General features: G+C 34.7%; 1 protein-coding gene and 1 long non-coding RNA gene across 2 annotated transcripts; one reads left to right on the forward strand and one right to left on the reverse strand.

Moving 5' to 3' along the window:
- Positions 1-599: 599 nt before the first annotated feature.
- Positions 600-2,765, forward strand: LOC145016149 (heat shock 70 kDa protein 18-like). The gene is made up of 2 exons (XM_078974553.1): positions 600-816; positions 1,051-2,765. The coding sequence occupies exons 1-2, from the start codon at positions 600-602 to the stop codon at positions 2,763-2,765; spliced, it is 1,932 nt and encodes a 643-aa protein (XP_078830679.1).
- A 5,657-nt stretch (positions 2,766-8,422) lies between these two features.
- Positions 8,423-9,717, reverse strand: LOC145017916 (uncharacterized). Its single transcript, XR_013666707.1, has 4 exons — positions 9,531-9,717; positions 9,038-9,080; positions 8,923-8,962; positions 8,423-8,792 (listed from the first exon to the last, which is right to left on the reverse strand). It is a non-coding gene; the product is annotated as an uncharacterized LOC145017916 (long non-coding RNA).
- Between the last annotated feature and the right edge of the window lie 3,400 nt (positions 9,718-13,117).

Below are 13,117 nucleotides of genomic sequence, written 5' to 3' on the forward strand. Positions count from 1 at the left end.
TTTTTTCATTAAAACATAAAAATAAATACTATTTAATGTTTTTTTTCCCAAATGAAAAGCTAAAGGTGCACCAGGAATGGGAAAATAATGTTTGGGTTTATTTAATATGGTAACGTACTTTTAACGGTTATGAAGTTAAAATAGCTATTGTAATGTATGTTAATGAATTTAAACTAGCTATTGTAATGCAATTTTAATTGTTATGTTTGCTAATGGTGTAATATATTTAAATAATTCTATGTTTTTTTATGCGTTCTCCGCATTTAACGCGGGTCATCATCTAATTTGATATTAATGCAAATCAAAATTAATATTTGAAATTTCCGATTTATAGTGGAATCTATTTTTATAGGGCTTTTATATCCAGATGTTAGATTGAATATTTAATAATCCAGATTTATAATGGAAAATTAAATGTGGCAAACATATCCGGAATTTTTAAATTAATAAGATAGTTATACCGAAAAGATTTCCCAACAAATTTTAGAAGAAAAATATGGAAAATGTCTTTATTCAAATTGCGGCCAATAATTCAACTCTATATAAGTTACGGTGAAAAGTGAAATCACACAATCAATTTATTTTGAGTTTCGACTGTAATGGACGGCAAAGGAAACAGAACACCGGCTATCGGCATCGACCTCGGAACAAGCTACTCGTGTGTCGCTGTTTGGAAGCATGATCGCATCCAAATCATCCCCAATGATCAAGGCAACAGAACAACACCCTCTTGTGTTTCTTTCGTTGATGGAGAACGTCTCATTGGCGATGGCGCCCTGAACAAAGCGGCCATGAACCCTGCTAACACTATATTTGGTAAACTTTTTCTAGTTTTTATTGAATGCTGTTATTCTTATTACGATTAAGCATATATCCATAGAAGGAATAGTAAGAAAACAGCCAGTATTCCATGAACGAGGTTTAGCTTTCATTCCGATCGGAACTGGGAATGTTTGTTTGCGTATTCTGCTGCATATTACTTTGTCTTTTCAATATCATAGTTTTCACAATTTCACTTCGCTATTGACATAATTAACTGTGGATGTACAGATGCTAAGAGGCTGATTGGAAGGAGATTCAGTGATTCCAAAGTGCAGGATGACATGAAGTTGTGGCCTTTTAGGGTCATACAAGGGCCTTTCGACACACCAAAGATTGTTGTCTCCTTCAAAGGTGAAGAGAAGGAATTTTTGGCTGAAGAAATTTCATCCATGATTCTTGGGAAGATGAAAGAAACTGCTGAGTCATACCTTGGAAAAGTTGTGAAAGATGCTGTGATAACTGTCCCAGCTTACTTTAACGATTCGCAACGTCAAGCAACAAAAGATGCTGGTGCTATTGCTGGACTTAATGTCATGCGAATCATCAATGAGCCAACAGCAGCTGCGATTGCTTATGGTCTAGACAAGAAGTCTGATATCACTCGCAAGATCAATGTGCTTGTCTTTGATCTTGGTGGTGGCACATTTGATGTCTCTCTATTGACCATTGCAAAAGGTGGAACCATTGAGGTGAAAGCTGTTGGTGGTGACACTCATTTGGGAGGTGAGGATTTTGATAACCGCATGGTGGATCATTGTGTTCGGGAATTCAAGAGGAGATGGAATAAGGACTTAACAGGGAACAAAAGAGCATTAGGGAGGTTGAGATTTGCGTGTGAGAAAGCAAAAAGAATTCTCTCATGCAGTACTCAGACATCAATCAACCTGGATTGCTTGCACGAGGGTATCGATTTCTCTATGAAATTCAGCCGAGCAAAATTCGAAGAGCTCAACATATGTTTCTTCAGTAAATGCATTGAGATTGTGGAGACTTGTTTAAGTGATGCAAAGATGAAGAAATCGTGTGTAAACAAGGTGATTCTTTCCGGTGGGTCAACCCGAATACCAAAAGTCCAGAGTATGTTGCAGGAATTTTTTGAAAGGAAGGAGCTATGCAAGAGCTTGAACCCTGATGAGGCAGTTGCATATGGTGCAGCTGTTATGGCTTCAAAGTTAAGTGGTAACAATCACAAGAGTTGTCGAGATTTGTTGTTATTGGATGTCACTCCTTTGTCCCTTGGTGTAGGAGTATTAGGAGACATATTTGATGTTGTGATCCCTCGGAACACTCCAATGCCTACCAAAAAATCAAAATCTTACGTTACAACTAAGGACAACCAAACTTGTGTAACTGTTAAGGTTTATCAAGGTGAACGAACAAGATCTACAGATAACCATTTGTTGGGGAAGTTTAGATTTTCTGAAATACCACCGGCTCCAAAAGGAGTTATAAAATTTATGGACACCTTTGAAATAGATGCGAATGGTATCCTCACAGTCACATCGGAGATAATATCAACTGGTAAGACTGAGAAACTAACGATTACTAATGAAAATGGAAGACTCTCAAATGAACAGATCCAAAAGATGGTAAACGATGCTGAGAAGTATAAACAGGAGGACCAAGAATACAAAAAGAAAGCAGATGCACTTAATGCATTAGATGATTGCATATACAACATGAAGAAAAAGATAAAAAATATGGCGCATGGTAAGAGCTTGAGGGAAATGGAAAACGCCATTACTGACATAACCAAGTGGCTGGAGCATAAGCAAACTGCATCTATTGTTGAGATTCAGCGCATGCAGAAGCATCTGGAGTCAGTAGCGGACTTTAAACCAAATGTGAGGGATAACACATATGATTTTAAAAGTAGTGCATCTAAAAAAATACACAATGCCGGGAAATTCTTCAAAAACTTTGTACTTCGCCAAAAAGTTTGAAACCGACCCCAGGTCTATATGCATGGAAGAGTTTTAGGTACGAAATAATGGTAGTGAAAGTGAGGTATCTTAGTTTTTATATATTTTCATTAGATGATGTTTAACAGTAATTAAGGTGCAACTTCTTAATTATAAACCAAAAAAAAAATGCTAAACCAATAACCATTTCGTATTTGTCTAGTCGTTGTGAAAACAAATTAAACATAGATTTTTGAATGCTATTTTAGTTGCTCACGCAATGTACTTTGATTTTGTGAAATTTTGTTTTTTTGATAATTTTGACTACCATCTACATAAGTTGATTGTTTAATTATGATATTTTACACAACACATTTGATTCTAGACTTTGAAGGTTTATGTTTCCAATCAGAGTGCTTAAATGTTCCAACTAAGCTCATGAGTCATGACCTAACAAGTCCCATGATAACTTTTAAGCAGTGATGGATGTAGGAATCGAATAGATTGAAGGCACAAAAAATTTCTAATATTGTTTTCTGAATCGGGTCAAAACGCATTTAAATACGAGTAACAAGTTACATTACAAAAGTTCAAATACATATTACAAAAGTTCAAATACATATCATAAGATTATAATCGTCCTCTATGAGTTTTCAATTTTTGGAAACGAACCATTACAACTTCATTTGTAAGATTCACTAATTCTTTCTTTTTCAATTATACAAATCAAAGAAGCATTCAAAAAATTATCATCGATACACTTTCTCAAATCCGACATCACAAGCTTGGTAGCAAATTCATCATTATCGACTTGTTTTCCAATATGATCTGTAAATAAATAAATAACAACACAAACAAAATGTTTTATTCTTCTTTAACATTATACTCTAGCTAAGCACCATATTAATCAAACCTTGTAGGGATAAAACCTCTTAACTTATTTCTAATTTTTGTTTTGGGAATTTATGGTTGTGGGGTTGACAAGGTACCTTAAGCCAATAACAACGTTGTATTTCATCTCTTTGATTAATATTATAACTCAAGATTCTTGGCTTTTCGGATGGATCCGAAGGAAGATTATCCATATCAACTACATTAATAGGCATTATATAATCACATGTACTTTGAGGAAATGGAACATAAGTACCAATATCTGGAGTACATGGTGTTTCCTTTTGGTAGATGTTATTTTGTTGAAGTAATTTTCCATATTTCTGTCCAAAATGAAAATATATACAATATCAATTAATCAACTAATTTACTTTTCATAGACTATATAAAATTAAACATATAATCTAACAAATAACATATAAAAACTAAAAATATAAAACTTAATAAATTACAAGCTCAATATGTTAGTATTCCAACTTTCAAAATAAACATTATAAATTAAAGATAAAACTCACAATTTATAAACTAAGTTAACATTGTAACTATAACCACATATAATTAGAAGTTTAGTGTTTGTAATCTTAAAAAACAAAAAATAAGAGTTAGGTTATAAAATTATCTAAAAGAAAATTTAGAAGAATTGAAATATTCAATGTATTTTATAACCTACAAGCTTGGAAATAATGATTTTGGTAGTTTTCAGCTTCTTCTTGGTGAATGAGAGTGATGGCACAAGAGGGAAAAAATAATCACTACAAGAAATACAGTCATTAGCGGCGACGCCAATAGCAGCGACACCTACTTTTAGCGGCGACATATCAAATTGTTGCCGCTAAAAGTAGGTGTCGCCGCTATTGGTGTCGTTGCTAATGACTGTAGACACGGATCCGCGCTTTCACGTTCTGGTAAATTAAGACCGTTCGATCGTGTTTCTAATCCAACGACGAGGATAATTGAAGAATACATAAAAGCAATACTAAAGACCTAACCAAGTCGCCGCTAATTGTCGAAAAAAACGGCACGATAATGTTTCCCTCCTAAGTGTCGCTGATATTGAGGGAAATCTCCGCTAAAGCCAAAATTGTCGCTGGTAAAGGCGTCGCTGCTAAAGGTCGACACACTTAACCCCAAAAACGTTGATCTTTTCCCATTTTGTCTTATGTTTCACTGTAAATCTCGTTTTTTTCTCTCGTCTGCATCGCTTCCTTCAACACTTTCGTCGATTAGAGTGGGATATTGTCACATTTAGCAATTTTGGGTGAAGATACCATTGGTAGGCAAGGATTTTCCGGTGAGGACCAAGTTTTTTCCAGCGAAACCAAAGATTTTCCGGCGAAACCAAGCTTTTCCAGGTCAATTTCCGGTCCATTTTCTCTTGTACCATTGATTTTAAGCTTATTGAAGTGGTTAATTGCAAAAAAATTACAATTTCAATTTTGCTGATTGTGTTCCTAACCACCACTCGCCACTAACGCCACCACTGGACCACCACACGCCATCACAGGTTCTATTACTTCTATTTATTGTGACCGGGTATTTTGTATATATGTGGGTATTTTGTATATATGTGTGTGAAATATGTTATATATGTGTGTGTATTTCATATATATGTGTGTGAAAATTCTGTGTATTTCATATATGTGCGTGTATAAAAAATATGTGTATATGTGTATGTATGTATGTATTTGTATGCAGTTTGGATTGTGTTCATGGTTGTTTTATGTGTATAAAAAGTATGTATATATGTGTATATTGTATGTATGTGTGTATTTGTATTTTGTGTGAAATATGTAAACTACAATGTCATAATGGAAAAAAGAAACAAAAAACAAGTAGAACGCTACAATGTCATTTGGTAATTTTTAGTTTGGTTTAAGTTAATAGTTAACTTACAAGTTTATAATTTGTTATTTATTATGTAGGTTGGAGAATTTTTGATAAATGTCCAACGATCCGGAGTCAACTGTGGAGCTTATAGGATGGAACAACGGTGGCGGGGATAATGACACATCGTATTAGTTTAATCTTTTATTAGCATTTGTAGTATGACATAAATTTATAAGAATTTTGTTATTTATTTTGGTGTATGTATGGTATTATAAAACCTGGATGTTATGTAATCGTGTTTCTGCATTTAATGTATCAGTTTTTCTACATTTAACGTTATTTTGTATCGGTTATCGGACAACCGAGATTGGCTGCTTTCAAAAAAAAAAAAACGGAAATAGCGGCGACATAGGGCATTAGTGGCGACTGGAGCATTAGCGGCGACATATATCATTAGCGGCGACTTTTTGAGCAATAGCGACGAGGCAGTAGCGGTGACTCAATAGCGGCGACGTGTCGCCGGTAAAGCTATTAGCAACGACTTTGGTGAGCAATAGCCGCGATTTTTGTCGTCGCTAATACCCTTTTTTCTTGTAGTTCGTTGTTGCTTGGCATGACACAAGTAAAAGGCAAGAGGCAAGGCAAGAATCTTTTTTGTTTCTTTCTCTATGCGTTGCCGAAAAAGTCAACAATAAATAATCATAATGAGTTGTGGTGGAGTTAATGAATATTTTAACCCAATGCCCCAAAAGTCTTAGTACAACAACTTAAACAAAAAAAGTAATTATATAGATGGTCGTTGTGGTTTTTGATAATTTACATGTTTAGTCTTTAACTTATTTTTTTTTCTTAAACTTGGGAGATCTCTAAAGTTTTGTTTTGCTACTTCTTTTTGTCTGTGAAAACTCTGAAATGACTATTATATCGTTATTATTTTATCTCTTTTTCATCAGACATCAAGAAATCAAGAAGTACAAGAGACCTAAACCACCATTCCTAAAGCCATTGTCATTGAATCTTTCTTTTCTCTTTATCATTCTTCTTCAAGAAACAAAGGCTTTGCTAAATTTCACAAACCCTATAGCTACAACCGTAGGTACTTTTCAGGTGAATCCATATCAATTTTTCAGAAACCAAAATAAGATAAATCAAGATTAGCAAACCTCCATCGCTTGTGATATGAATCGACCCTGGCCTCTATCGTTAGCAAACAATTTGTAAAGAGATATAGAAGAACACCGAGACACAAAGGTTTTTGATTTTGGTTGCATCTGATGGTAAATGAGAAAGAAATAAAGGAACGGCAGACTCAAAGAACCCTAATCTTTGAACCCGCTGAAATCGAACCCAAACAATTTGTAGAGTGAAATAGAAGAACCCATTGAATTAAAGAACCCTAACACCTAGTTCCCGAGTTTGAATAAAGAAAAGAAAAGAAAATAAAATAAAGAGAGAAAAGAAGAGAAATGAAAGTAAAACAAAATTTTCTTTTGTGTTCTCGAGTTGAAAAGAAGTAGAAGGAAAGTTAATCATTTTGTTCTTTCTTTCCAAATACTTCCAAATCAGAAGTAAAGTTAGGAGGGAAATTGATCATTTCATTTTCCTCTACTTCCTTCCATTTTCTTCCTTTTAATTAATCTCGGGAACACCAATTTTTTTTTTCTTCTCCTTTCTACTCATTTCATTACTTTTCTCTCTTTAAGTTGAACTCAGTATAATGATCTAAACTATTGAAATCGAAGAACCATAATGTTCTCTTGTCAAGAACTTCAAAAAAAAAAAAAAAAAAAAAAAAACGGTCTGATTTTACTCTAATAATTTTGTTGTTATTACATGGGTATGTGGAGAGCAGTTCTTGTTATATATATATATATAAAAATTTTTTTTTGTGAGAATAAATTGTATATTGTTTTTTTTGTTGCAACACTATATTTGAATTAAACAATTATAAGTCAATTGTAATTGTTTTTTTTTTTTTTTTTTTTGGGTAGGGTAAGACGGCAGTCCTATCGGAGAAGACAAAGGATGTGGAGATGGTTAGCCGGAAGTGAAGGAGTCGATGAAGAAGGTAATGCGGTGGGAGTGGGATTGTGGATTGAGGGGATGGGGTAATTTCATACCAAACCATACCAAACCACATGTACCATTCATAATTTCATATAGTGTAATTTAGGAGCACGTGTGTGTGTGTATATATATATATATATATATATATATATATATATATATATATATATATATATATATATATATATATATATACTAGTCGTTTGCCCGCGCAATGCGGCGGCGACAAATATTTTCTTTCGGCAATTATTTCCATTAGGGCAATATGGCTGTGACAATTACTTGTGTTTTAGCAAATAGTTATGGAGTTACGATTACTTTTCTGTGGACAGACGGTATATAGTTTCTTTTCGGCTAATAGTTTCATTTTGAAAGGCTGTCAAGATTTAAAAAAATTAATTCATAAGTTGGATTAAAATTAAAATTCATTCTAATGATACGTCAAAGTTCCAATTTCTAGAAATATATGGTAATAAATCAAATACATAACGTAATTCCAAAAAAGTCGACACCTACTCCAAAAGGGCCACTCACTGCAGCATGAGACCTCATATTATAACATCCAAATCCAATATATTTTTCTTATACTCCGAAAGATAGCAATTAAATAGTTGATGAAACTAATACAATTCCATTTTGAAGCTTCAAAAATAATATTCCTTTTGATCACAGTACATCGCGTGAGACACAACAATAAGCTTTTTTGATGGTTATGAGTTAAACGAAAAAAAAAACAAGTAATTTTACTCCAAAATTAGGAGACTTTGTTGTCACAGGAAAAAAGGTATTGAAGGGACCTACTGGCAATACCTTTAATCTCTATTTGGTTTTCTGTGAAACCTATTCAAACCCATTAATATAACCCATTTTGCAGATGATGGGTAAATATTGCCATTTATGACGATATAATTTAATCAACCAACCTGGCAAAAATGGTCATTTAGGCCAATAGGATAATGGGAAAATTGGTCACCATGGCCTATAAAACAAAATCAAACTTCTTACACTTATGATCCTAACTAACGATATCTATATCTTTATATGGGCAAGTATCACACTTGGTCAGTCTTACTGGCACACATACATAGTGACAACCACTTAACACAAACACAACAATACACAATAGAAATAAGTTAAATAATCACACATACACATCAAACACATAACACAGACATCAACTACCAAGCTAATCGTTTTAAATCATCAAGTAACTTCTCATAAATATGATCAGTTAAAAAAACTAAAAAAGGAGGTTGTGAAACAGAAGAGTTAATTGTGTCTTGCCTGCAAAACAAAATGTCAATCATAACAGCATATAGACAAAAATCAGCAACACATGACAAGTTATATGCAAAAATAACATAAAAGAAAAACATAGTGAACATATTTTTAAAGCAAAGGGTTTAATACCAACCTCTTCGTCCATTTTTCTGTTTAAATCTGCTCATATAAACCTAGCCAAAATCAATGGGAAATCAGAAAAAGGAAATGAAATAGAAGACTGATTGAAAAAGAAAAAAGGTACTAACCATCTGTTTTCTGTTTAGATTTAGGTGTTTGTGGATTCGGTCCCTGCACACAAAAAAACATCAAAAAACCATAAGAACTCTTAGTATGAAGACGGAGATAAAGAAGGGAGAGAGAAAGGGAAGCTTTGGGAGAACAAATCTGGAAGTGGTGTTCCAGTAGAGCAAACTGCTGGTGTGGTGATTGTGCGTTTGTGTCAAAGGTGGTGTTTTTAGAGTTTTCTTCATATCTTGAGAGAGATTAAGTGGTGCACGAAATGGAAAGGGTTAAACATCTCTTAAATCTCCTTATTTTCAAAGATCTGGAAGATATTGGTGAAAGAAAAAAGAGGAATAATGAAAGATATATGAGAGAGCGAGTGATGGTGGTGACGAAACAAAAAAATCAACCTGTGAAACCAAAAAAGAAACTATTTGTGTGCCCAATTACTCTCATGTGCCCAATCACCTGAAACAAAAAACTGAAAAATGATCATTTTAATGGTTAAAATCTTACATGCGTTTGTTTCTTTGAGTATTCAGCAAAACGCCGCCTTTAGCCCTTTACATATATTCGATCTACGGTTTGAGGAGAAGATGATACATGTTGAGAGAGAGATAGAGATGATTTTGAATCTCTGTGTGTGTGAGAGAGAGATACAGAGAGGCTAGAGGAAGTCATGCAAGAGATATTTGTTGAAAACGGGGGATTAAAGGGGCTGGGTCAAAACCCAATTAAAGGGTCAAAACCCTGAATTAACTATAAAATCAGCGAATTAAAGGTGCTCGGTCAAAATCAGGCGAGTATTCAAGGGAAGATTGTATTAATTAATTGTACTTTCTGCTTAAATGTTTGCACGTTTTAAATTATATTATTATTATATTTTGAGTTTTGTTATTATTTTATTAATAATTGGTTGTACTTTAAGCTTCCGGACTTGAACGTCTTAAAAAAATAATATTATTATATTAAAGCTATTTTTAGAAATAATAGGATTTCTTTTATAAGGTTATATATATATATATATATATATATATATATATATATATATATATATATATATATATATATATATTGTTTTGTCAAAAATTCAACCTAGTATAATGTAAATTTTTTTGATTCATTGGGGGCACCTCCCCCTTCCCTTGAAGTTACGTGTGTCCCTACTTTTAAGATTGAGTGATCAGACAACTATATATTTTTTTTCTTGTGTATATCCACAATGGAGTTGAAAAAAAGTTGAATGCGTTGTAAGATGTTGATCGGCAATTTGTTGAATAGAGTGTAAGGTAGCGTTTGGTTTGGTTTGTAGGACTCGAGTGGGTAGAATAGAACAACCATTTTGGAGAGGCGTTAGGGCATAGATTGGACTAGATCACAATGAGATATTGACTAGTCAAATGATACTAATTCTTGGTGACATAATTTTAATTATTTAAATTTGAACTGCATCTTTATTCTTTTTTATCTTTTTAATTATATTATTTCATATTTTTCTTATTTATTTTTTGAATTTCTTTCCGTTAATTATATTATTGGTTTATGGGAAGGTAAGTTTTTATGCAGACTTTTTTTTACCATGTTAAAAATGAACAAAATATATGATAGTTGACAATTCATAATCTCAGACGTTTGATTTTAAACATTGTTAATTTCTTACAATTAGTGCCACATCCGACATGAAACTTCCGACTACAACCCGTTTGTTGATGATGTATGTAAATGTTTGTGTGTTTTATGCAATCATAAAACGACATAAGTAACAAGTTGTGTGTTTTTTGCATTCATAAACCAATTTTCTTTATAAACTAATGTAAATATGATAAAATACAACCTAATACTTTTGATTAAGAATAATTGTTGTTTAGTGCATTTATTTCTATCGTTAACTTGGTTAAGTTGCTTTCTGATAAAATGTTATAATTACAAATCTTTGTTGTCTACTAAGTTAAGTACAAATATCTGGTATCATCGGCCCTAAACCGCTTCGACGAAGGCTGCGACTGCGCCATGGCCGGTCTCGGCTCCCTCATCTGCAAATCAATATCAATTCTCATGCCACCTAGTGGCCTCCTGCATCTCCAACAAAGTATCGTAGCACTGGGTAGAAACAAACTGTCTGATCTCAGTCTTGAGCATGCTCAAGTATTAGGTCATCTGAGCCTGCTCATTTGTAACAAATTCAGGACAGAACATAGCTCTCTCCGTAAACATCTTGGTGATCTCCGTCACCAACTTAGAACCCTGCCTCAAATCCAAGTACTTCCGGTCCAACCTCTCTCGCTCCACTAACGACACATATCGGGAGTGGAACATCTCCAAGAATTGCTCCCAAGTCACAACATCTCTCTGTGCAGCAGAATATAAACTAGTGGCAAGCATCCACCAATCCTTCGCTCTGATCCTCGGGAGGTTCAGAACACACCTGACCTTCTGGTGAACTGGGTAAGAACAGGTAAAGAAACATCCCTCCACATCGGATAGCCAGCTCATGGCTACAATCGCATCCTGAATCCAATCGAAGTAGGGGGCTTCGTATTGTCGAAGTCCCGATACTGGAAAGCCCTCCCAACGCTAGTCCCAGCAGTCGCCATAACTGTAGTGGCTGCAACAGCAACAGTCTCAAACAAAGCAACATAACGCTCATTGAAGTACTCAGTCATAGCAGTCTTAATAGACCCAAACATCTCCGAAAACTAGGCTCAGAAGAGAGTAGCAACCTCTTCATGCATGATCGCCCTGATCCTGTTATCCAATGCAGCCGACTCATTCAGACAGCCAGCTTCTGATCCCGAACCGAATCCTGTCTCAACTCGACGCGTAGTCACCATATTGAAAATAAACCAGAAGGATATTATATAACATGCATATTATAATGGGGAACCAACTCCCAACAAAGCCCTAGGGGTTGTGACTTCCTTGTTACACATACGAGTCCTGTGTTTCCGGTATTACGATCCCATACTACCTTCCACACCTACCCGTATTTGTCTCAGAGGGTCATCACAACACCCTAACAATACTCAATAACATAAACATACACTCAATCCTCACATCCTAGAGGAAGGCTAAACATCTCGATACTGGCCAACTGACCCCACATAACACATCCATGAAACTTTCACCAACCCTGCAACACTCGTGTACGCTAGTCATACATAACACCGGACCCTATAGAAAAACGAATATCTGATCCTAACCTAAGCCCTTCATCAAACAATAACATGAAATAAGGCCAAACCAAACATTCCCAGGCTATAGAGTCTTAGTTATGCATAACTATGATGCATACACTAAGCAACTACAGTAATGATGTCAATTCCATAAAAGAAGAACCTTATACTATCAGGCATCATATAAAATCAGACAATTCTATCATGCAAAATCTTAAAGATCCTTAGCCTACCACTAGCATGATGTTCTAACATATCACAATATCAATACTAGTGTGGTATTTTGGGGTCTACTTACTGGCTCCGACTGATCGTCTACATCGATCCTCCTTTATTATTTTTCAAACCATTTTAAGAAAATCATTTTAAAATCTTTTCCTTAGTTTGATACTGGATTCACATGAGTGTTACTCTAATTCAATCAAACCAAGGCTCTGATATCAACTTGTAACATCCATAAAATTCATGAAATTTTTTAAATTCTAAACAACCCAAAAACCATCATTGTTTTCAAAATGAGTTCAATATCAGAGAAATCCCAAAATCATAAACAAAACATGAGGAGGTGCACGATCGTGCATTTGCCTTCTCGCGATCCTCTGAGGTACCTGAAACATAATCCAAAACTGTAAGTCAAAGCTTAGTGAGTTCCCCCAAAATACCAATACATAACAAATAGCATAAACTACAAAACAACATACTATGGGCCAAATCAACCAACGGGTTGGAATACCCCAGACCCCTCAACCATCGGGTTGGAATGCCAACATACTATGAGTCTAATCAACCACCGGGTTGGAATACCTCATGCCCCTCAACCATCGGGTTGGAATACCAATATATCATGGGTCCAATCATTATCGGGATGAAATACCCTAGGCCCTCAACCATCGGGTGGGAATGCCCTAGTATGTTGGCTTACACACAAAG

The sequence above is a fragment of the Lactuca saligna genome, chromosome 9 (genome assembly GCF_052625555.1).
Source record: "Lactuca saligna cultivar CGN05327 chromosome 9, ASM5262555v1, whole genome shotgun sequence".
NCBI lineage: Eukaryota > Viridiplantae > Streptophyta > Magnoliopsida > Asterales > Asteraceae > Lactuca > Lactuca saligna.

What these genes read in the sequence shown, in the direction of transcription:
- LOC145016149 (XM_078974553.1), top strand. Translation starts at nt 600, where the DNA reads ATGGACGGCAAAGGAAACAGAACACCGGCTATCGGCATCGACCTCGGA. An exon ending in CCCTGCTAACACTATATTTG is followed by an intron (nt 817 to 1,050) that starts GTAAACTTTTTC and finishes GTGGATGTACAG; the next exon opens with ATGCTAAGAGGCTGATTGGA.